The sequence below is a fragment of the Oculina patagonica genome, chromosome 6, assembly GCF_052425735.1.
Source record: "Oculina patagonica isolate OP01 chromosome 6, crgOcupat, whole genome shotgun sequence".
NCBI lineage: Eukaryota > Metazoa > Cnidaria > Anthozoa > Scleractinia > Oculinidae > Oculina > Oculina patagonica.
In genome coordinates, this window is record NC_135763.1 from 33,296,213 (window position 1) to 33,320,736 (window position 24,524).

General features: G+C 39.1%; 2 protein-coding genes across 3 annotated transcripts in view; both read right to left on the reverse strand.

Annotated features, from left to right (window-relative positions):
- LOC144656629 (uncharacterized) overlaps positions 1-14,700 on the reverse strand; it is a 54,488-nt gene extending 39,788 nt beyond the window's left edge. The window contains 14 exon segments of the mRNA XM_078516872.1: positions 143-325; positions 540-578; positions 1,006-1,059; positions 1,303-1,410; positions 1,797-1,829; positions 4,925-5,026; positions 5,388-5,492; positions 5,908-6,258; positions 6,589-6,696; positions 7,220-7,261; positions 9,351-10,391; positions 10,957-11,067; positions 13,795-13,960; positions 14,586-14,700. Coding sequence (XP_078372998.1) covers positions 143-325; positions 540-578; positions 1,006-1,059; positions 1,303-1,410; positions 1,797-1,829; positions 4,925-5,026; positions 5,388-5,492; positions 5,908-6,258; positions 6,589-6,696; positions 7,220-7,261; positions 9,351-10,391; positions 10,957-11,067; positions 13,795-13,864 — 2,347 coding nt within the window. The 5' untranslated portion in view covers positions 13,865-13,960; positions 14,586-14,700.
- A 1,787-nt stretch (positions 14,701-16,487) lies between these two features.
- LOC144656642 (uncharacterized) lies at positions 16,488-23,986 on the reverse strand. Of its 2 annotated transcripts, XM_078516891.1 has the most exons (8): positions 23,849-23,986; positions 23,256-23,327; positions 21,303-21,491; positions 20,755-20,925; positions 19,219-19,790; positions 17,645-18,149; positions 17,055-17,363; positions 16,488-17,021 (listed from the first exon to the last, which is right to left on the reverse strand). In XM_078516891.1, the coding sequence occupies exons 1-8, from the start codon at positions 23,946-23,948 to the stop codon at positions 16,873-16,875; spliced, it is 2,067 nt and encodes a 688-aa protein (XP_078373017.1). In that variant the 5' UTR covers positions 23,949-23,986; the 3' UTR covers positions 16,488-16,872. The 2 variants fall into 2 exon arrangements, with proteins under 2 accessions (XP_078373017.1, XP_078373016.1); XM_078516890.1 differs by having other exon boundaries at positions 16,488-17,363.
- Between the last annotated feature and the right edge of the window lie 538 nt (positions 23,987-24,524).

Genomic DNA, 24,524 nt, shown 5'->3' on the forward strand with positions numbered 1-24,524 from the left:
AGCTTGTCACTATGGTGATGTCATGTTGCCAAGCAACAACTATCGCGAGAATCGCAGGCTCTGTCAGTTTTTAGATGCAGACTTTCTGATACACGATTAGGAAAAAACATAAAAAGCAGAAACGCCAAGGCCGTTTTTTCACCTTCTTTCACCGGGCACTCCGGGCAACACTTCCATCGCTTCTTTACAGGATTACTGCAGCTGAGTTCTGGACACTCAATCAATGTACAGCGGATTTTGCCATCATCGCATTTGCATTCAGGAGTACAGGGGCCTGGTGACCAGCGCTCGCCGTGTTCATGTAAAATACCATCATAATAACAATCTGAAATAAAATAACAAATACGAAACAGTTATCAACCAATCTCATACTTGTTTACAAGATAAATTTCTAAACAAATCGATTATATTGTCGTCTTTTAAACTAGGGTCCTCAAGCGCTTTATTTAAGTTCAGCTTCAGAGAGACAAAACTTCTTCGTGTGTCTGAATAGAAAACAAAAAACTGGAAAGATAGAAATCAGAAGAATTACAACTTACTTGCTTGTCCTGGAGGTCGTACAACCTTCGTTTCATTGGCTAACAAAAGACGAAAGAAAGTGATATTAAATTATGTTAAAAACGCAAGTTTTCGGAGATAATATAACGTCTGTGGTTTTTTTTTCCATTTAGAAACGGGCTTCACTTTTCACTCCAATGTGCTTACGAAAAGCTTTAATTTCCTGCCAACTCAGGAAAGTTTTCATTGCCTAAATAAAAGGAACCGGTTGTTTACAAATAATGAAGTGTTCCTTTGTTCTGCTTTGTTTGCTTGCATTTTACCGTAACTGGCGCTGTCTTCGGACGGCAGCATTTTTTTGTTTCTCGATGCAGAAACAGTGAGTGATCTTAAAGGCTTGATGTAGAGCTGTTTGGTTGATCAATTGTCGTGAAACAAATTGGACAATACGAAATAGCAGTTTAAGCGAGCGCTAAAAAAGATTCAAACAACTGAGAAATTTCTTACCATGAGTGGGTGGGGCTGTAGGTGCAACCAAACCAACTGGAGCCTGGGTTGGAGCTAAAATTGAATGTAAAGTGTTGTAAGTAAAGAGTGCCTGTAATTTTAAAATTTGTATTGACATTGATCTTGCTACTATTGTAGTGTTGTTATCAAAGGCAACCTTATTAAAACTGGCTAATCTTGGATTAGCTCATGTAAACCAGTTAATAAACGAGTTATCTAGCTCAATCGTCATATGCTCAGGCGAATGTTGTACTCAGAGACGATCGCAATATTATTAAAAGATCCAATTGAAGATACCTTGACATAGACCACACTTTCTTTTGCAGTTCCTAATCAGCCACTCATTGTGACATGCGTACATTGGGTAAGTATTGCAATCTTCATGATCCTTTGAAGCACAAGGACCTGACAGGAAAAATTATTCATCATTTTAGGGATAAAAACAAATGGCACCCTCAGGTACAGAAAGATTAAAGAACGTCGGCATTAAAAGCATTTATATGGCGCATGAGAGTAATAGAGAAATATAAGTAAAGATTAAATTGTTAGTGGTTAGTGTTAAATGCAAAGGATGGTTAAGGATGGCATAACTTCAACATGGAAATTACAAATTTCTTTTTTCATTTAAATTGAATTTATTTATGTTTTTAATTTAATTTAACTCATATTTTTTTTAATTTTTCCTTTGTTTTATTTTGGTGGTATTTAGTCAAAGTTTACATTACCAAATTTACATTTAAGGGTGTAAAGATGATTGGTGACGATAAATGACCAGTCCAATAAGTTCTCACCTTCAGTTTGATCTTTTCCAAGGTTTTCTAATCCTAAAATCGAGAAAGGTGATTGAGAGGGCAGAATTTTGAACTCCAGTGATAAATGTCAATGTTGAGGTCCAGTGAAAGCAAACATTTGAAATCCTCTCTTTTGGTAATAGCTCAATTCATGGTTTCATACAGCTCATCGTGGGGGGTGAATAGGTCAGCGGATCAGCAGATTTTGACAATAATTTCGCTCAGATTTCGGATTCAGAGCAAAATTTTAACTGATTTGCAGATCCTGCAATTGCAGTGGATTGCAGTTTCATCCATTTTTGGGCCGGGATTTTGGATGTGGCTTGTAATAAATATGTTCAGATTGTGGATCTAAACAATCGTCAGAAATGCTTTGTTTTATTTTTGTTTTGTTTTGTTTTGTCAAGAGTGAAGACTTGACGCATGTCACAAAATGGTAACACTCCATTGGCCAAGGCCAGGGAGCTGTGACATGTTACCTGTGGGACATGCACAAATCCGTTTGAAAAATAATAAGTAGATTCGGTTTGAAGACCCTGTTTTCAATGGATTGACAGATTCAGATATTAAATTATAACAGATCGGCAGATTTGCATACCCCTATTCACCCCCCTTCTCATGTATGTTTGTCATTCTGTATTCCAATGAGTTTAATTTTTTAAAGTTTTAGGTTTACAAGAATTTAAGCCATCCATATTAGCATTTTTTCTGAAAAGTCAGTAGATGTTAGCAAGTGGAATTAGTAGTTAACCAACAGTGCTATTTCAAATTATTTATTAGTTATTTGTATGCCAGTTTCACTTCATTAATAAGTCAAATAAGGAAAAGAAAAACATTAGCAGTAAATTACATTAGATTTATATTCAGTGTTAATCATTTACTGAACAGCACTAACAGAAGTTATTTTAAGCACACATATTTAAAGATAGTGTAGCCTTTTTTACTTATCAGAATTTATACAGACAGCCAACTTAATTTTATCAGTAGAAGATCCGTAATCATGAAAACTGCCAGCTGAGTTTACACACTAAGAGGTCAATTGAAATTTACCCTCAGTTTGTTCTGTCTTTTTGTCTCCACCCCCCCCCCCTCCCACCCTTCACCACAACCTCCCCTTTTAGTTGGAAGAGTTGCATCTTCATGTCCACGTCTCCGTTTTGTTTAGAGAACAATTATCTGGATTCAACTGATCAAATATAAAGCTTTATGCATACTTCGGCTGAGTGTTACTTTATGTTTTAGTGACCATCAGTCTGTACAGTCTTAGTCCATCAGCTAGTGGGGTTGTATGGCTCACTTTAGGGGAACAAACGCAACTTGTCTAATATTACTCTTTGACTATTAAGCATCATAAAAATGTGTGATAGCAAGGATAAAACGGTAGCTTTCACTGTGTAAATCGAATTTGAAATTTGCTCTCATATCCTTCTTTTGGCCGCCATCTTGGATTTTAAAAGAAAAATCCTTAATTTTTTTTATTCGTTCTTAAATACTTACTGATTTTTTGCTTAGATATATATTTGAGAGTACATATTCGGGACATTATTTTAGCATTGTGTACGGTATTAAAAGCAAAGTACGCAATAAATGAGGTCGCAATGTCCGCCATTTTGTTTTTCAGCTCGTTTTCCTTTTGCTCCTCAATCATCTAAAATAACAAAATTACCATAAAGGCGTTCCATCGCAATGCTACGTTTTTTCAAGTATACTACACCATTAATCAGTATACCCCAAAACAGATTACATAGCTACGTCCACGCATAAGGTTAGAATAGGGCTCAGTTAAGAGATTGTTGAGTACAGAACAGACAGAATCGCCACGCTCGTATAAAGTCCTCCTTCACTGCTGCTATGCTTCTGTCAACTCTTCTGGAGCGTTGAAGGAATTACCGGAAGAGAACCATTCAGTATTAGCTCTTCTCTAGATTGTGGCTTGAAAATTTCCTCTTGTAACATTGAGCTCGGTTAGTGGAGATGCCTCGCGTGGTGGGAGAACCTCTGGCTTTACTTTCCCGGGCGCCGTTAACTTTTCTCTGGCTTCACTTTCCCTGGCGCCGTGAATCTCATAGCACAGCACATCCACACTTTGACACGTCTTCTCGTACAGCTGATACACTTATGCTTTCGTATCTTTAATGATCACCTCGGATACTGTAACTCCTCCCCGCTAATCGCCATAGCTCGGACGTACGTTTCGTACGTTGGCAAAGCTCCACTTTTCTGGTCTTCGCACCTCTTCCATCTTTTTTAAAGTACTTTGCATGTCCGTGGGACAATATGTTTGAAATAAAGGGCTGGGTTGGAAAATGACGATTGTTTTTTAGGGGGATTTATTCAAGACACTTGAATGGCAATGGTATTTTATCTACGCGCTCTCTTTTCTTCGTGAAATAATTTTTAAATCTGCACTTTTTGCTTTATTTTGTGGTACAAACAGTCATATTGTGAACAATAATCAGCCGTGGCGATGTCACATATGACATCACGTTGTTGTTTTTGAAACACTAGAATGAACGAAATCATGTTGTTAGTTCCAATAAGTTTTAACTTTGCGTTTGAAAGCGATTCGTTTACGTTAAAACTAAAGAATGCAGGCAGCTTTGTAGCTTTTTCACCCCAAAAATCCAAGATGGCGGCCAAATTAAGAAGCGTATAGGGGAGCCAATTTAAAATTCGATTTATAAGTGAAAGCTACCGTTCCAACCTTGCTATCATACATTTTTGTGATGCTCAATAGGCAAGGATAAAGATAAGACATGTTTCGTTTGTTCCCCGAAAGTGAGCCATGAACCCAAATTTTCGGATCTCAGCTGATGGACTATCTCGTTCCCTGCAGGGTCTCCCCCTCCCTCGCACCCAAAATGGAGAGAGAGAAAGACCCTGGGAACGAGGTTGCAATCTGTTGCAGTCTGTATTGTTATGCTGTCTCCTGGTTTTCATCTTGGTTCGTTTCAACTCCATTGATCATGATTTGTATTGAGGTAAGCTTATACATTTCCCAGCTAAGTAAGTTTTGTTGTAAGCTTAAGTCTTAATTTAACACAAGTTCGACTCGGATAATTAATAGCTGACATTGAAATTACCCATACCTTCAGTCGGCACAGTTATCTAATCCACAATCCACTTACCTTCACAGAATCCGCACTTTTTCTTGCAGTTTGTTTTCATCCATGCGTTTTCACAGCTTTCAGTCGAGTATCGACTGCATTCAGGATTATCTTTACAAACAGCTGAAAATTACAATGGAACAAAATATTACGCACGGACACCGACTGACCGACATTGCGCAGGCGATTGTTTTCTTCTTCTTCTTCTTCTCCTCGCTGCGGCATCATTTGCTCTCCTAAAGCATCATATCCCATCTCTAAGCTAATATTCTGCCTGTGTTTGCCAATGCTTTGGGCCATGATCAGCTAAAAGGCGCTAGCATTGAATTTTGCGCGCCTCGTCCGCCATGTTTGTTGTGTTGAATCCAGTCTCCTCGCAAAAAAGTGTCCAAACAGGCACGCAATGCATACACACTTCTCAGGAGAAAGAACAACAGATGTCTAAACAAATGGTTTACTTTTTAACTCAGTAATGACTACTTACGTCGGCAGAATTGGCATTTTCGTGGGCAGTTCAGTTGAACCCACTCGTCATTACACTGGTTTAAAGCGTACCGTGAACATTCACTCTTGTCATTACACCAAGGAGCTAAAACGTTATGCAAAAAAACAACGTCAAATTTATTAAAATATTTCATCATTACTTTCATTCCATTCGTTCATGGAGAGAAACAAATAAATTTACTTTCTTAATTTCTTTTCTCAAACTGTTAAGTTGTTATTCCCATTAAGTGACAAATGGAAATTTACTACTGCAAATTCCCATTTATTTATTTTTATTTAAAAATTTGATTGAGCAGTTTTTTAATTCTTTATCCTCAAAGCAGATCTCTTTCCTTTACTGTTTATGCATTTGTGTTTAACCAGATCGCTGGAGCTACGAATCACCATTAGTACCAAGGGCCTTCTGTCACCCTGGAAACGAAGCTACTAAACAAATCACATACACTTAATAACGCGACCTCTTTGTCTCAAAAAATCAGCAACATCTTTTTTCTTGTTACCTTCTGGTATTTCGAGGATGGTCGTTCCATGACTCATAGAGACGTTAATATGATTTTTCGCGGGACCTTTTATCTTGACCTGAGTGGCATTTTCGTCTTCAGCTTTTATGTTAGCGGGAAGCTTCACTACAATCGTCTCCACCATGGGTGCCTTGTTTGTCGTCTCGTCTGCCAAGACCGGTTTACCATTTTCACCTTTGATGTTCACCAGCACAGGCTTTCTTGACGTCTCAAGAGATTTCGTTACTTCTGATGGTACTGTGACTGACAGCTCGGTGTAGGGTTTTTCCGTTGCCTTGTTTGTCGCTTCGTTGCTGACTTGTTGCGGCGGCGTTGCCTGAGAGGCTGTCGCTGTAAGATAAGAGAGCTTTGCTATAATTCTAGCCACAAGTTTAGCGGAACGACGGCGCGGGTCTCGGTTACTACAGTAAATCCAAGAGTACAATGCACACAATTTTACATTTCTTGAGATCTCTTGATTTTCAACCATGCACGCAAATCTTGTACGAGTAGATAACTTCCCATACCTTTGAACAGTTGCTTAGTGTATGTTATCGGTTGTTTACAAGTCTGCAATTGAACTACTGGCGCGCACAAATTGTTATAAGTTATAGTTAGATACTGTTTCTTGTTTAGCAATGTGATTCTATCCAAAAAGCAAGGAAGAGAGTCATTACTGACCATTGCCACATATTTTGCACTTCTTCGGGCAGTTAACTTTCAGCCAGCCTTCATTACAGTTCGCCTCTGTGTATTTAGCGCAGACAGGGTCGTCGTTACACCACGTTTCTATGGAGAACAAGGACGTGTTACATTTAAGCATGTTACTTAACTTATTCATAATGAACCCTTAGTTCCAATATCAACATTGGACCAATCGATGAGAAATTGTTCTTTAATAAACTTTTATGATAAGGTTGGAAACTGCTACAACTGGAAAAAAGAGAGCTTTTTCTAAGTTTGCGGCAAACCACCGGCAATTCCCGAAGACGATACGAAAAGAAATACATCTTTATCATTTACTACACCCTTGTTGCTATAGACGTTGCTGATCCTAGCAGTATACAGGACGCGTGTCACATATCAACCTAGTAAATGGCCCAGCTCACAACGAGTCTCTCGTAGCTCAGTTGGTTAGAGCGCCCAACCGGTATCTGGGAGGCCATGGGTTCGATTCCCGTCGAGACTTTCATCTTTATTAATTCACTAACTATACCCCAAATTAGTACATTTGAGGCCCGGACCACCAATAGAACCAACAGGAATACACAATTAAGATATAAAACTTTATCCACCTCCACCAAGAACTTACCATAAACGTTTGGCACATCTGTAGCGTTCTGTTCCACGACAGCTGTTGATCAAAATATGATTTTTATGTTAAAAAGCGCACATTATTTAGGCTTCATTACGTACACCCTCTTAAATATCTTGGCAATGAAAAATCTACAATGAATCTCTTATTATTCTTCACTAATCTAAGACAAGAGAATGAGTGGATACCAAATCGGTAAATGAAGTTTATGCGCCCTGATTGGCTATTTAACGTAGGTGCATTTTTCACTATTTGCTGATCTGCAAATCGTGTGCGAACTGTCCTGCAAGTTTTCGAACTTTTTATTTTCCAACAAAATGTACTCTTTTTGCCCTTGGCGTTCACCAAATCACATATTCACCCCAGTGTTGGTGAAATGTGAGAAGGATGTTTACCTCGTTACGTTAAGTTGCTGGGTAAATATCGGCTTTGCTATTCACCACTAATTCAGTGAACAACTGTTAGCTATACACTACAAGTTATCATTAGCGAAAAGAAGTGGACAATTAAAACTACGAACAGCTAAAGTAAGAAGCTGTTTAGGAAATTTACCTACCAATTATAGACAACTATGGTAAAATAATAAAGTTATCGTTAAATACGTGAACTCGTATCTCATAAATAAGGTAACTACAACTCCCTGATAATTGACTGTATTCCAACAAACTAATATTATAGATGGTTTTAGTGGCTAGCTATTTTTTTGTAATTTAAGGTTAGAACATGCAAGACAATCAATGAATTTGCTGTTGCGGTTTTGAACGAACCTCTTAAGCTGTCACAATTTCCACACAGTATAATAAATACACAGGCTTCAGAATGAAAATCATATTTGCACTCGCATAATTGTGAGATATATTCCTGAGACTAAAAAACGGCTAAATTATTCGAGACGACCGTCCGTCGCTGCAGTGAATAGATTTTGCAACCTAACTAAATAGTGATCTTTGAGGTCAGCGCATATTAACAGTTCCTTCTCGAGTTAAAACAACTAAACACTAGTGCATTAGGCTTACTTTGACCGGCGATCTTGAGCAGTGCAAGTGACAGGAAAATCACTTGAAGTTGGAAATTATTTTTCATTCTTTCCGCCGGCCCAGACTTGTCGTTCTCATTTTAGTCCTCATGGAAAACACCTCCACGAGCTTTGCATTCATTAACATTAATGTACCGGGATTGACCGGTGTGGCTAAACAACGCATCAATGGTCACCCGTAAATCCTAGCAAAACAGTGCGAGTCTAACGCGGAATTGTTTGCTAAGACAATTGAGTACATACAAAGGCAAAAGCTTTATGCTTACTGCCAAGCGCAGTTCAACATTTGGATAAATCAAAACTAAGCATGCTTAAAAATTAATGTTAGGCGGCGAAAACGTTTTGTTTAACAAGAAAATGATTTGTCTTCATGAGTTTAAAATGGAAACTTTTAGGGGGCTGACGACCAAACGGTAACCTTTATTGCTTTGCCGGTAGTGACACCTACTGATTGAGTCACATTCTTTTTTTCACCGTATAAAGCCTTTTCTGCTTCCTTCATATGAAATAGTGCTTAGCCATTTAGGTTTTCGATAGCAATAACAATAATATGTAAAAATACTAGTCGCACTTTAAATTTTGAAGACAGCTTCTGTTAGATACTAAGTGAACATTTCCTTAATTCAGTCTCATTCCGATTTGTCAGCTGTATTAGAAGTAACGATATTATGAAGAGGAATTTCATAATTGTTCTTATCTCCATTACCGCGCAAAGTCTGGTGACCGCGAAAGCCTGGTGACGTCCCGTGTCCAGACTTCCCTAAGCCGAAAACACCAAGGGACTAGGTTGGAGAAAAATGCCGTTGAAATGATCGTTCGAGATATCGGCGTCGGCCTCCCTTACGTATTGCTCAAGTTAATTGTTATTAGAAAAAAGCTAAAGCCCTGAAGAAAGTGCAATAACTCTTTAAAACCAAATATGTCTTCTTTGCGTGCTTCTGACGTTTCAGAGATCTCTATCACTTTACTGTCTCACGTTCGTAATTGTAAGATTAAAATTAATTGTCCATTTAACTATTTTATTTCGCACTCTTTTTTTTTCTTTTTTTTTTTAATTCTACCCAAACAACAAGTCACAAAACTGTTACTTACGATGTTGTTGCATGGTCACGTGAGGTTGCTGTACCACAGGAGCACCAGTCTCGGCGTTGTGAAGAAAATCCACCGTGATGTTCTGATTTGGAGTCGGCGGAGCTGCTGTGGAGTTGCTAATAATCTGATCTACTACTCCTCCCTCAAACGGATTCACTACTCCAGGACCGCTGGGCATAGGAGGGGCTGGGGTCGCGAGAACATGCTCAGTACTTGGACCAGATCCCGTCACGTGACTAGTGGCTTCCAATACTAACGGTACCCCGGTCGGGGCAACGTTTTCTTTCTCTTTCTCAAATGAAATCCTTATACTTTGATGTTCCGACTCGGCCACAGATGGTTGTAAACCAATAACATTTCCGTTTACTGATACTGGGGATGTCTTGTTTCCAAGAAAAGATATTTTTATATTTTCCTGGTTTCCTTCCGCTGGAGGTTGTAAAGTAATCTCGTTCACGCCCTGCACGGGTTTGGTTTTGTCGATAAAAGAGATATGTATTTTCTCCACACCGTTGTTTTCTACAGGTTGCACATTTGAAGGTATTTCCACAACCCAGTCCGGGTTTTCTTTAATTTCCAACACATCCACTTCCTCCACAGGTACAAGCTCACTGGCATTCATAACAACAAGCGGCTCTGAAGTCGGTTCCAGTGTCGCCGTCTGCGCCGCCGGAAGTACTTCTTGCGGCGTCGACGAATCATACACACCGATTTCCGAACCGGAAGTAGAGCCGCTTTGCACAACCGGAAGTACGCCCTCGGAGGCTACAGTCTTGTTGTATAAGTGATATGAAGGTGAACCATCAACCGGAACTGAAACTTCCGGGTAAATTGCTTCATTTGCTATTTCGTTAATTGCTATAAGTGGAGCAGTGCCTTGATATTCTACTTTAGGGTAGGTATAATTATTGTGTGGCACTAATTTTGAAGTGTCTGGCACTGATGTAGGAGCGTCCTCCCATCCTTTAAATGGATTTACTGTTGGCTGTGCTGTTGCTGGAATGAATTTTGCAACTTTTTCTGTTTTCAGCGTTGCTGCTTCTGTAGATAAAACAAAAAGGGTTTCGTTAAGCCCTGGCCAAACGGTAACGCAAGTGGACGCAAGTAATCGTTTGGTGGCCAAACGAACTCGCAAGTTTACTTGCAAGTGCACGCAAGTTGTCAAAAAAAAAAAACATTTCAATGCTACTGCGCGCGCTGCAATACAGTTGACTTGCGTTGGGTGGCCAAACGGTGAAAAACCTAGGTAGACTTGCGTGCAATTTTTAAATTTCGACAAAAGTGAACGCAAGTGCATGTAAGTCCTGGCCTATCGGAGACGCCAATGGACGCAATTTAAAAACTGGCGTCTACTTGCGTCTTCGTTTGGCCAGGCCATTAAATAAAGCAAAAATCGAGGGAAAAGAGATATAGAATATGTCAGTCTTAGTACTCCCATCCAAACAAAACAGCCGCCAAAATGGCAACAAATAATCTGCCGCACGAAATATTCCTTGAAAAAGATTTAAGTGTTAAGATTTGTTGAGTACAGCCGTGCGAGCAAACGTGCAGTCAAGCGCTTAGCACACATTAGACTGTAGACCAAGTAACGTTATGTTGTACCCACCGTTGCCACAATGTCCACACAGTTTTGGACAATTCAGGTTTATCCAGTCAAATGACTCGCAATGATCCTTTCCGTACATTGCGCATGCGTTCTGATCGACACACCACGAATCTGAAAGAAAACCCCAAGGCATCCATTTAGTGTCGCACTATCAGCATACCGTATTGTGTTAAAATGCCTAATGATGTACCACTCTCTAAGATAGCTCTTAAAGAAGTTTAACGCTTTTTTCTTGTATTTTAGTTTGATACGATCGTTATACGGCAAACGGCAAACGCGCTAGGCTCGATTTCCAGCCGCTTTTCTGGAAAATGAGCCCGCGCTCCTCTCTCGGGGAGGAACAAAGACCGGACTCGAGGAGGCGGCGGAAATCAAGCCTACAAACGCGCTTGCCTTTCATTTTGTTTTCTTTTTATCGAATTCTTAATTTAAATGAATCCCTCATAAAAATGGAGAAATAAAATCCCACATTCACGACAAACACAAAACTACCATTTGCGCGTACAAACGCCGAACGGCAGACGGCAGAAGTTGATTTTTTTCCGTTCGCGGGAAAAATAAACGTCATGCTTAATCTCTCCGAATAGCCACGTGCGCTACGTATAAGTAACGTGTGTAAGAAATGTGTATGGATGCAGGCCACAGTTAGAAGTCAGCCATGGATTATATTTAACCCTCTGGTAAGTTTGAGATTGGCCAAACATAGAAATGAAGAACACATTGAAATTTACAGAGTTCGTTAATGACAATTAAATTCAAACTTTTTTGTTAAGTTTGATGCGAACGATAGACGCTGTTCACAGGACACATTTAATAAAGCCCGGTTTTCACTAGGGACGCAAGCACAAGCGCAAGGATAACAGCTCTTATTTTACCATGAAAACGGCTTCGACGCAATCATAGGCACATTTGCTGGATCGATTTTTTTCCTTTTCTCGTACTAGCGCTTGTGCTTGTGTCGCTGGTGAAAATTATTGATTATCCACCGCAAAGCCGAATGACCCAAAATCCAGCTATCCTTTTTTCGCAAATGCATGAACTTACTACAGAAGCTTGTTTCATTTAAAGAAAAAATCTATAATGTTTTTCATTATTTGTTAAACGTTAAATTTTGGAGCCGGTAGGGTTCGAACAAACGCTTCTTGTGGGGTCTTCCTGGATTCGAGTTACACCTGGTTTCAGATGCGGTTTGCGTTTGATGTCAGTTTCCGTTTCCGTCTAATCTCACATACGTTTTCTTAAGGAGCAGTTCTCCCGTCTTCTTTAAAAATGATATTTCTAGCTGAAAATCCCATCTGGGGAGCTAGGCCATTTAATTAGTTTTCTCATTATAAACATGGTTTATTTATTCAACTATGAAAGATGCCAGTTCGGTGTTACTTGTCGTAGGCGAAACTGTGAAACAGTTTCAAAAATCTTACGTTATATCATGAGTTTTTTCCAGTTTCTTCATGTTGACTAAACGTTCGTTCGCGACAATGGGAAATCTAAGCACAAATCATCGTATTTTGTTTTAAGTTCATAATGTTGTGAAATCTAAATTCCTCTTATCTATTTTCTCCGAAAAGTGGAGTTTTTTTCACTTTCAAAACAGTGAATCAGCGAATGTTACTTTTAGCACTTTCAGCTAAAATAAATCGATCGGAAAGGCGTATCAGTTTTTACAGTGAAAATCATAAAACCGTGAACACTTTTATTAATCTTGGAAATGAAAATTGTTGCAGAAAACTATCGAATGATAGCTCAAAATGGCGGAAAATGTTAAAACATGGACAGTGATGGAGTCAAGAGTTTTTTATGGAACAGTTTGAAAACTAGTTTCTCTAATTTTTCTTTCTAAGTATAATTCAAGTGTTCACGGTTTTCGTATTTTCACTGTTACTCAGTTGTCTATTAAAATGTTAATCTTAACTCCGTTATTTCATTAGAAGCGCTAGAGCCAGTCAAAAACTGGTTTTGCTCGCTAGCGACTTACGCTCCGGAACATTTGCGACGGTTTCAAAATATGTTTTACTCGAAAACATCTCCAATAATACATATTCATAAAGACAGTTGATCTTTGGTTTTGAAAGCAGCTTGTATTTTGCAGGTAAACTGCTAATCGCCTTCACGGTTAGCTGACTGAGCTACAGATGCGTTCAAGCATGTCTTGCGAATTCATTTAAATGATTGTGGCCAATGATATATTGACAGATTTTAACGAAAACCCATTGAATGACTTTCCACTAGATAAACTCTCAAAATCGTCAATACAAGGACTCAAGCGAAAGGAGTTTTTTGCGCAAAACTTTTGCAAGTTAGAAAATTGCTTAATCTGGTGGCACTATTGATAACAGTGTTAGACCAGTTCTTTTTTGTCTTTTGAAAGTATATATTCATCAAATATTTAAATACAGGCGGGAAACGAAAAATGTCAAAAATTTTAAAACTGTTAAGAAAAAAACCTAAATTCTTAAATATAGCGAAAATGTATTTGTCATAAAGCTAAAAATGTTAAAGCTAAATCACAAATATTCTTTAATAAATTTCCCTATTAAAATTCCCCTGCTTTTTATTTCGCGCTGAAAACGTCATAATTAACCAAAACGTCTCCATCTTTATTATAGCATGATAGAGTTTTAGGTAGAATTGGTCGATTTCTTGTTCTTCGTTTTCATTTTCTCTCTTATAATTTCAACATTATCAAAAGTATAAGGCGTTACTACATTTACTTACGCTATCCAACTGCAATATTAGACAGTTGAACAGTTTAAATTAGTCAAATCCTACATTAGATAAAAACACATATTTTCTTCCAAGAAAAAGAATTTTACGTGTAGCAGAAATAGCAGAACTTACCGTCCGAAGCTGTGATAACTTGGACAAAGTATACCACAGCAATAATGTGTATCCGCCCCAAATTCGCCATTGCTAGTTGCTTTTATCCGCTGCTAGTTGAAATCCCGTTCCTCTCAATCGAGAGGAATCTAAATCTTGTCTTCCCTCCTGCTCTCTTGCGTTGAATCTGCCGTAAAAATGAAAAACAGAACTTAACGTATGGCTTAAAACCAAATCTTCATCATGACAGCGTCCCGGAAGTGGGATATGACTAAACGAAGGCGAAGTTTTGATAAAGTTGTGTTGATGGTACCATTTCACAACCCGTATTCTTGAATGGTGCTGTATTGATTCTTTCAAATGTTAGGTAACCAGTAGTCATCATAGGAAAGTTTACGTTCAAAGATTGAAAATTATCAGAACCGATTTGAAATTACTTACAAACTACTTTCGCTTTTTCGGGAAAATAATTCTTAAATCAAAAGACTTTTATTCGTCATCTGTTTCAAGTACCCAACGTCTTGCTTATCACATCAACTCTTCGACGCGTATTTTACGATTATGAAATACGCGACCATGAAATAAGAAAGTTATTTTTGAGTTTCTATTGAGAGTTTCGTTTCACGTCGTAAAATATTGTTCGTTCTTATATAGCTTAAATACATTTGCCTTCGCCAGTTTAAAAAGCGAAGGTTCAATTTGCCAGTTAAAGATCAGCTATACAAGACAAGTTGGAAATATAAAACAGACTCTACTGTCTCTTGTGAAAACAATAGAGATGAAAAATAATTAAGAAGAATATTACATCTTACCTTCGAAAGCGGCCAAGTAAAAAAAATCCTCCTCGAAACAATTATGTTATCAGCGCATTGAATTCTACCTCCATTTCGTTGTATCGTAGATCGACATTTCCTCACCGAAACTACGACCGGCAAATAATTAATTCTTTTGTTAACAAAAATGCGAGCTTGCGATTCGCGCATGCGTATTTCGCAAGCCACGTATATAATCAAATAAGGCACCGACTGCCTGCACATGCTCTGTGTCTTGTTTCTATGATTTGACGGGTGGACCAATTACAGAACTCTCATCATTTCTGGTAGTGTCACAGCAAACACAGAAACCGGAAGCCGCGAATTTTATTGCCCAGTTGACAGGTTTATAACACGGTTTTGGAATGGCTTTTTTCTATCACAGTTACGTAACAAAACCGCTGCGAAAGGGAGGTTTCTGTTGATATTCAGTTTTATATCCTGCATTCGCTAGCCTTAGATAAATTTACAGTTGAAGAGTATCACTTCACGGATAAGGCAATCTAAATAATCAGATAATGAAAGCTGACGTTTTGAAAGCACTTCATTTAATTCAGTTCAACTTTAGCATAACAAGCCCTGAATAGGTTTTAATTAATGGAATCAATTTCTTTCAGTTTTATTTTGACAGAATCGAGACTTGAGGAATCAAGCTATTTTGTTTAACTCTTTAGCCAATTAATAGTTTTAAGTTTACCGTCAACATCATCTTTTCATTTGTGTTTTTTTAATTCACTTAGCTTAAGCGAGTAGTTTCTCTTTTCCTCGATCGTGAAACGAACGTCGAACGACAAGCGAAAACTGCAAGCGAGAAAACTGATGGCCTCTTAATTCACCACTGAGCTGTTTTTAACTTTTGGTGATTGTAAATCATTTGATTTGATTTTAGGGTGATCGATTGAAAAGCATGCTAAGACGAAATTAAGGTAGATCATTTTAGATGGCGTTTCGATTGTTGAGCCTTCGTCAAATTAGACTTAAATTCGTCTTCTTTTGCACGTAACTTTCTAGCTGAAATCAGTCTTATCATATTGCATTTAGTAGTTGACAAAGATCAAAGATCAAGAATAAACTGGTGTGTTTGTGTTAGCTGTGTTTAACCGACAGGTTAAGTATTTTATTAACGTATACACTTCACAATAACGCGTATTAGTACAATTTATGGGATTAAATTGTTTATTTGTCCTGATTGCCGGTTGACTTATGATATGGCAAACGTGCTAATGTGTAGTGCACTTAACCACAAATCTTCACTAGGCTTTACAAGCAAGTTGGGAATTTGACTCGGCTTTGGCTTCTGCTTAGCAGTTCTCTAACCATGAAACGCAAGTAGGTTACCGGAGTGTGTGTAAATGATAGGCAGTACTTCCTCTGTTATTTTAAGACGTTGATTGTTGGTATGGCCACCTCGGCCCAAGACCCCCCGCTCGGCTGCAAACTGGTTCCCGACCTAAGCCAAGCAAGAGGTGGTTTTGGCAGGCTGCACGATTGAGACTTTAACGTGTTATATCATTTGAAGGTTAAATTATTTTTTTTAATTTCACACTGTTATGTTACGATAACTGGAGGAACGCCAATTAATTCCGGAACGAGCTAACAAAAGGTTGTACTACTTTAACAGTGTCTGACTCATGCTCCACGTTCTTTTTGACATAACTCACCCGGCTTTCCTGAATAAGTCAATGAAACACAGTGAAAGCAAGTAGAAGTTGAAGAAATCTGTTTTGAACTTCTATATTTTTTAAAGCTGGCTTTTCACATAAAGAGGTGACTGCATTATGGCTTAACCCTGTGCGTACGCTGTCACCTTTCTGGGAGGGGCCGGAATGTAACTCGCATTATAGTAATAGGAATCCAAACCGATTACATGTCAATTTAAATATCACTTACTCAAGTCAATGAAATAATATTTAGTTACAAACAAAACTTTAATGGCATATTTAACTCTTACATCTCAGTTTTACGTTTGAGTTTCAAAAGAGAGCGGAAATTGTCTTTCTTTAGTAATATCACCAAATGAATCGAGCTTCTGGTCTCTTTCAATTAAACGTCACTTCTGGACAGCAATGAGTGCTTAATCAAAGACAAAAATGACAGTTACACAACTCCAAGATGAGAAAAGAAATGTCAGGTATTAGAAACACCTGCGTATACTGGCACTTTCTCGCATTTTTAAAGAAATTAAAATAGCTTTAAAAAGTTACAAAACGCACTGTCAAACGTTCTTGTTTTGAACGTCATTTAATGATTCCTCACAGTTCACAAAAACCACTATGTACTTCATGTCCTATCCCGTGTAGTATGACCCAGGATACCCGCCGTTCTGATACTGCTGTTCGTTTGAATAGTAGCTGGCCTGTCCGGCGGTGTTTTGAGCCTGTGATTCACCATACTGCTGGTACGCAGTGTTATCATACCCACTGTTTCTCTGGTAACCTGTGTTATCGTACCCAGTGTTTCTCTGGTAACCTGTGTTATCGTACCCATTGTACCCTTGAGAGGCAGTGTTGTCATTGTATCCCTGAGTGTTATAAGATGGATAGCCTCCTTGCGAGTTGCTCGCTTGATCATTGTAGGGAGCCTGGTTCTGACTCTGGTAGTAGTTTGGAGACGAGGCTGCTTGGTAACCATACGACGCCTGGTTACCCTGTGCATAGTTGTTGTACAAGTCGTTTGTAGTCTGGTTACTCATAGTCTCGTTTCCTCCTGTGGTTTGATTGGCTACGGCTGGTTGGTTCCCAGCTCCTCCCGTTACCTGTTCAGTTGCGTTCGCAGCCTCTGTGATCAAAAATGAAAAAGTTCATAACTTTTTAAATTGTTTTTTCTCTCTAAAGCTATAAAAACTGTAAGGTAAGCTTTCTATTGTGTTCCGGTCATTTGTCATGTACTGCCGGCGAAGATGCGAAACCATTTTAAAGCTTGGGTTTCGGTCTTCGAATGTTTATAAGCCGCTTAAATTAATCCAAGCGTAATATATGGATGACAGCACCCCTTGAATCCCTAAAAAACGTATTGAAATTTCTCAAACAAGAAGCAAAACTCTTCATGCACAAGTTTACCGTTGGTCCTGTTCAGAGTCTCGTTAGCTTTTCCAAACCAATACTCTGTCGTTGAAATGTTGTGATTCGCGTTAATCTCTGTTGTCGTCAGCTGATGTACAGCTTGACCGGGTTGCAGACCTGGAGCCTGGGTCTGCCCTGGGGTAAGAGTTGTCTGCGAAACCGGAAAAGGATATCCGGGGATTGCGCCTTCTACTGGACTCGGTGCCGGGACTGGCTGTGGTGATGGTACTAGGGCTGGCTGTGGTGCTGGCACTTGGGTAGGCTGTGGTGCTGGCACTTGGGTAGGCTGTTGAGCTGGTTGTTGGGTAGGCTGTGGAGCTGGTTGTTGGGTAGGCTGTGGAGCTGTTTGCAGGGTTTGCTGTGGAGCGGGCTGTTGAGTGGGCTGAGGTGCTGGTTGCTGGGTTACCTGTGGTACCGGCCCAGGTAATACAGGCGTGCTCGCACCGGCTGCTGTTACTCCAAGGGATGGAGTCGGTACAGATCCTTGTCCTGGCACTACGGACTATTACAAAATTGTCATTATTAATGAATCATCCAAAACTGACTTAATGTAATTTTAATTCCTCTATTTCATTTAGCCTGCCGGTAAAGCAGGCGTATTTTGTTGGGCGAATGCTGAATATTAAGATTGGTATAACTAAAAAAGCCTGAAGTAAGAAGGAGAAGTGGACTAGGGAGGGTGTAGTGGGAATAGGCCTTTCTCGATTATGCTAGTAAAACTGGCATTTAATGCTACTAGAAATTCTCGCATAAAGCCAAAAAAATGCTAAAATAATGCCTGGTTTTCTTAAAAAATGCCACTTGATTTCCAAAAAATGCTTTATTTTATTTCAAACAAAACGTACAAACTTTCACATTATATGCTCATATCAACAACAGGTGATACTTAATAATTGTTTGTTTATAAAAAAAATAAAAAAAATATTTATTTTTTTAAAAATAAATAAAAAATAAAAAAAACACACAAGTAACACAACACAAATACACAAGTAACACAACGCACAAACAGTCGAAACAGACAGAAAACAATCAAATTATGTAATCAAAATTGAGAAACTTTAGGATTATTTATCCTTCTGAGTTCTGAGTGCTGAAAATCTGGATCACAGTCATGAAAAGTGACAGAAAATGCTAGCAATTCTTTTTTGAAGAAAAAACGAAAAAAAATGCTCGTTTTCCCAAAAAATGCCGAAAAAAATGCTAGCATAATCGAGAAAGGCCTAAGTGGGAATGTCCCTCCCCTCTTACACCCTGCACCTTTTCGCTCCGTTTTTCTTCTGGAATCCAAGATGGCGGATTTAAACAACGCGAAACATATTTGCCCAGAAAAGAAACGCTTTATACTTAGCTTAAAACCCTTAATATTTATTATTTGTATTATTTATTTGTATTAGATACAAATAAAATGTCTCACTGTTTTCTTCCCAGTTTGTATTGATACTGAGCCGCAAATGTGTTAACATGTTCAAAAGTAGCATGGACGTTTTCTTTTCCCTTTCAGTTGTAAAAAAGTAGGCGCAAAAACACCAGAACTAAACAGCATACTTTTTAAGAAACTTCTTTCCTTTTACCTGTCCTGGCTGAGGGGCTGTGGGTGCTACAGCAACTGACGTCCCTAACACGGGCGCTGTCTGACTGCTGGCTCCTGGTACCACAGAAGCACCAGCTCCAGCCGGAACAACACCACTCGCCTGAGGTACCACAGGGAGTCCAGCACTCAGAGAAGGAGATGGTATTGAAGTTGCTGCAGGGAGCACTCCAGATGCATTGGCTGCGGGTGATGGTTGAACAACAGGAGAGGCAGCGGCAGCGCTGGCATTTGATGCTGGTGACGATGCAGCTGGTACAACTCCGCTGGCCGAAGGCTGGACACCAGTAGAAGCGTTTGGTGATGTCACTGACGCTGTTGCTGCCGGCACGGGTTCTGATGCATTACCTGCGGGTGTGGTCACGTTTGACTCCGGTGTCGCTGGATTGGGATTTGAAACGTTCTGTGCCGGCTCATTTTCGTTTGTAAGACTGCTGGCCACATTGTTTGCTATGTTGGAAACAAGAGCATCTGTGTTGTCTTGTTGATTAATCTTGTGATTAGCGTTTCCTTTGTGTTGTCTGAATCTTAATGCTTTTTGGGAATCACCTTTATCTGAAAAAATTATAAAACAAATAGCGAGACTAAATGCATAAGACGTGCACTATAACAGATTGTACATTTACATTAACAATGCCGGTGTTTATCTTTAGTTTCCGTAGCGTGAAGCAATTGCACCCCTCCCCCTTTACCACAACAAACCATCGGTACGCATTTTTAAACTAAGTCGAACGAGGGGCTCTGTGAGAGTGACTGCTATGAACACTTGATGAGGACACTGGCTGTGCAGTACACTCCAACTTTTAACAAGCTATAAGCCATTATAGACAATCGTAGCTGCGGAAGGGTTTCTTACATGCATTGTGACCAACTTTATCACCAGCTGTTGAGACATCTTACATATATAGCGATCTACATCTACCAATTACAATACTACTCTTCGTGTGAAAATCACCAAGCTAGTTCCTGATTTACAAGTTAAATCTAGTAAACGTTTTTAAAGTTTCGCCAATTTTGTCAAGTTGTAGAATGAGTGTGTGGACATTTTGTCTTGTTTGTTTACATAAATAAGCGTGTCAGATGCTCCTCAGTATAGTGTACCTAACATCTTACGAATTCTTTAATCTAAGGAGAAAATTTTGGCGATGCATTCTCGTCCCATTAGCTCTTTTCGTTTCTCTCAGCCGGCAGTGCCTTGGCACGAGAAACGAAAGGCTATTGAGGGCCGCCAGTCTTGAGATTTCCAGACGAGAAACGAAGGGCTCTGGAGATTTCCAGTCCTAGATTCTAGGACTTCTTGTCTTCATGTATGCAGTTGTGATGTTTCTAAAAACTGTGAGAGAGTCCTGGCGTTTTTACCTCCGTTCAAGATTCCTTTGTTTCAAACAGTTAATCCAAAAAATGGAATAAATTTAAAAATCTCATGTCCCCATAGCCCTATGTTTCTTTTGCCAAGTCCCTGCTTAGAGAAACTAAAAGGGCTGTGAGGACGCGAATGTCAGCGGTGGCGCCCACTTACCTATGCATTCTCCCCAGACTCCATCCCGGTCATAATTCATGGAGATTGAACACCATGGGTTATTGTGGTCCAGGTAGGTACACGTGTAGTGCATTATACCATTGTATTGGAAAGGAAACACACAGCAGCCTCCATTAGCGTTCCCGCCCTTGGTCCATACGCCACATGTTCCTAAACAAAAGAAAAAAAAACAATATAAGAACTCTACGACGGTGGTAGAACAAAGCGAATTATGGAAATCATTCGCGACAGCATTCAAAATTTAAAACTTGGCAAACAATGACTGATTTGGCTTTGCGATACAGATTCTCGAAAACAGGAAGGGAAGATAAACAACGATGGCGAGGATGGAAAGAGATTACAATAACGAAAACAAACACAGATTTCATTAAAACGTTGTGCAGCAAGAAATTCTAGTAGGAAATTGTTTTCTGTTATTTATTAAGCATTTATTTCAAATTAAGAACCGAAAGAAGACATTACTTTTTTTCTACACTGCAAATATGAGTCACATCAAGGACATTGAGGCCATAAAATCGTATACTGACCATTTTGCATTTCCGGTAAACACTCTGGACAACATTTCCACTTCTTCTTGATAGGCTTGTCGCAATTTAAATCCGGGCATTCTAGTTTGGAACACTTCACGTGACCATGCTTACATCGACATTCCGGAATACAGGGGCCTGGGGACCAGGCATCGCCGTGATGGCGGACGACTCCTTCGTACGTGCAATCTGTTTGAAATACAGGAGCGCAAAGTGTAAAATAACAGCAGTATTCACAAACATTTGATCAGCAGGGATTTGCTGAAGCAAAGGCATATTAAAAATCAGGAAAGATTTATTGCTACTCGACATTATCAATCAATCAATCAATCAATCAAACTTTATATATAGAGGGTTACACGTAATAGTTTTACAACTAATAAATTTGTGGCCCTCTCTAATGTACTAAAAAATTAAGAATTTACTATAAACAATAATCTAATTTAAATTTTTTTTAAAATTTTCGGGGTCATCGTGACTCCATTATCAAGGGACTTGTTTAATAGCATGCAAATCAGGAAAAGCTACAAAATAAGCATAAATTACAATAAACGGCCTAAACAAAGACCTTGGCGCGGCTTTATTCAGTTTGCACGTTCAGTGCTGGCTTACGCATGCGAATGTATAGCATTTCTTTTACGAGGCAATCAAACTTGCTGTTACATTTCGCGATGACGTGAAATTGCTCGATGCATGCATGCTTTTTAACAAGTCTCTTGATAATGGAGTCACGATGACCCCGAAATGTCGCGCAGCAATAAATCTTTCCCGGTTTTTGGTATTCACGACTAAACAAGAAGGTTGTCCTATAAGAACCTAGTTGGCCGATCGGACGCTCTACCGCTCATTCTCGACCCCAGAGCCACTAGTCCGTCTTAGCCGGCTGAGTCTGTGCACAAGAAACAGGTGGCTCTGGGGACACGTGATTTGATTGGCTAGATTCTAACAAAGAAAGCTTCAAATCTGACCAGTCAGGTCTGTTTTAAACTTTTGTATAACAAAGGGATTTTAAGACGGTTCACTTGATTGGCTGTTTCTTTTGTTAAAATCTAGCCAAATCAAATCATGTTTCCCAGAGCCACTTGTTTCTTGTGCACAGACTCAGCCGGCAGAGAGAGACAAGCGTCTCTGGGGACGGAAATGTCAACAACTGAGCTACATGAGACTCGTGGAATACTATATTGAGCGACCGCTGAACGATCAACTAACTGAACTGAAACTTTATTTACCCTCGGTATTATGAGCCGTGTTAGAGCCGTGTTAATATGCTAATGAAACCGAGCATTTCACAGTATACAACGCAATGCGCAAAGATAGACCACAACAACGGGAACTCCGTGCCCTACTCTTTTTGATAAGTGTGTGGGTTCTTTAACGTCCCCTGCTGATTATAACACTGAAGATGCAGGAGACGGGGCCTACAGTTTATCATCCTTATCCGAGAAGACTAGAATATCTAACCATTTGCAGATGTCATTGCAAAGGCAGCATATTCTCCTCAGTTATTTTAAGACCCTGAGTGTTGGTCCGGTCTGGGACTCGAACCCGAGACCTCCCGCACGGCAGTCCGGTGCTCTACCAACTGAGCTAACGGTCGGCGGTTAAACTAAAAGACATAAAAGTTAATTTGAGTCTATTACTAAACTTGCTGCAGTTATAAGTTTGATTGAGATGATAGAAACGGGCTTTGGAAAACAGTGTTTGTTTTTTAGGTGCGAGATCGCCTCAGAATGCGACCCAGAGGCCAGAATTTCAAACGTCCATCAAATAAGGATTTTTGGAGATTTTAAAGTCTTAATTGAATCATTGTTAGTGACATACAAAGAACCATAACTAAAAATTAACCAGGATTTCAACCAAATAGCTTGTGAACAATACATATATCATCCTACAACTTACAATTTCAGTTAAGTGCGCAAAAAAGAAAAAAGAAAAAAAATAACATTACAGTACCTTGGTTATGTGTAGCCACATTTGCAGGAATTCTGATTGTGATGAATGTCGACTTGCCTTCCTTTGAAGAGTCTGCGGTTTAAACATTTGTTCGTCAATCGACATTTTGTTCAATAACAGGTAGGTTAACAAGAAATGTTATCTCAACAGGTGGCATCGCGAGGCGTAGCAAGCTAAAAATGATCATATCTCAAAATTGTAAAAATCCTTAGCAATTTTCTTCATGAAGTTCTCAACGTTCTTTATATCCATTCGTAGATAACTGAAGCGTTAATTACCATCGAGTTGTGAAATAATAACAAATATGTTTTGTCTAAAATGACTTTCGTTTACATAGCAAACACTTCACTAACAATCGCTTTCCAGAAATATCTTTCATCTGTTGACGTCTCTTAAACGTTAAAATTTACCAACTGGAAATAAAATATTATTGAGAGCACAAATGTGTTTGTAGGTAAAATTAATTTGTTGAAGAATGGCAGTCTCAAAACATCGATAATAAAGTAAAGAATTTGATTTGTATTTGGTAACGTTATCATGTTTGGCAAAAATATTTTGGTTATCAACTGGTAAATAAGCATATCAAAACTTACCATCGCTAATTTTGGCTTGCTTTGTTTCTTTGGTGAATAGAAAACAAATCGACAATAATAATAGCTCGGGTATTGCCCGGTCATGAAATAAAAGTCGCATTTTTTAGACAGTTTGGTCCCCGCGTTTCGTTGCGACAGTTCTTGCGTCACGTGACGGCGAGTTTACGTCCGGTGGCTGGTTTCACTGTTTCGTTTCATTATTTAGCAGTTCTACGCAATCTTCACCTAGTTTATTGCAGTCATAACCCTTATGAGCAATGTTACACAAAGATTATCTTGATAAGCTAGAGCTAAGCATTATAAGTTGTCGATGACAAATTGATTGCAAGGTTGGCACTACAGCAAAAAGGCAAAGTGGTATTTATTTCATTGCAAATATTTTAACTAGCAAAGCTTGTCTTCTTCCTCCTCTTCTGCCGTTTGCCGCTTATACGTACGCATCAAAGTGAGTAGTTTCGTGTTTGTTGTGAATAAGTAAATTATTTTTTTTATTTTTCTCGTGGATTAATTTAATCTGAATTAGAGAAAAAGTAATTAGAATTAGCAGCATGGCATTATTTTTATGTCTTCCCGTGCACACCTGAACAATTTGTGATTGGAGCAAGCAACCTTTTTGAAGCGACAGAAGCGACAGAGACGATCGGGACGATCATATGAGAACCAGGCTTTACTCTCT

What these genes read in the sequence shown, in the direction of transcription:
- LOC144656642 (XM_078516890.1), bottom strand. Translation starts at nt 23,948, where the DNA reads ATGCGACTTTTATTTCATGACCGGGCAATACCCGAGCTATTATTATTG. An exon ending in TGTGGCTACACATAACCAAG is followed by an intron (nt 21,492 to 23,255) that starts GTACTGTAATGT and finishes TATTTCAAACAG; the next exon opens with ATTGCACGTACGAAGGAGTC. An exon ending in GACTCTGAACAGGACCAACG is followed by an intron (nt 17,364 to 17,644) that starts GTAAACTTGTGC and finishes TTTTGATCACAG; the next exon opens with AGGCTGCGAACGCAACTGAA.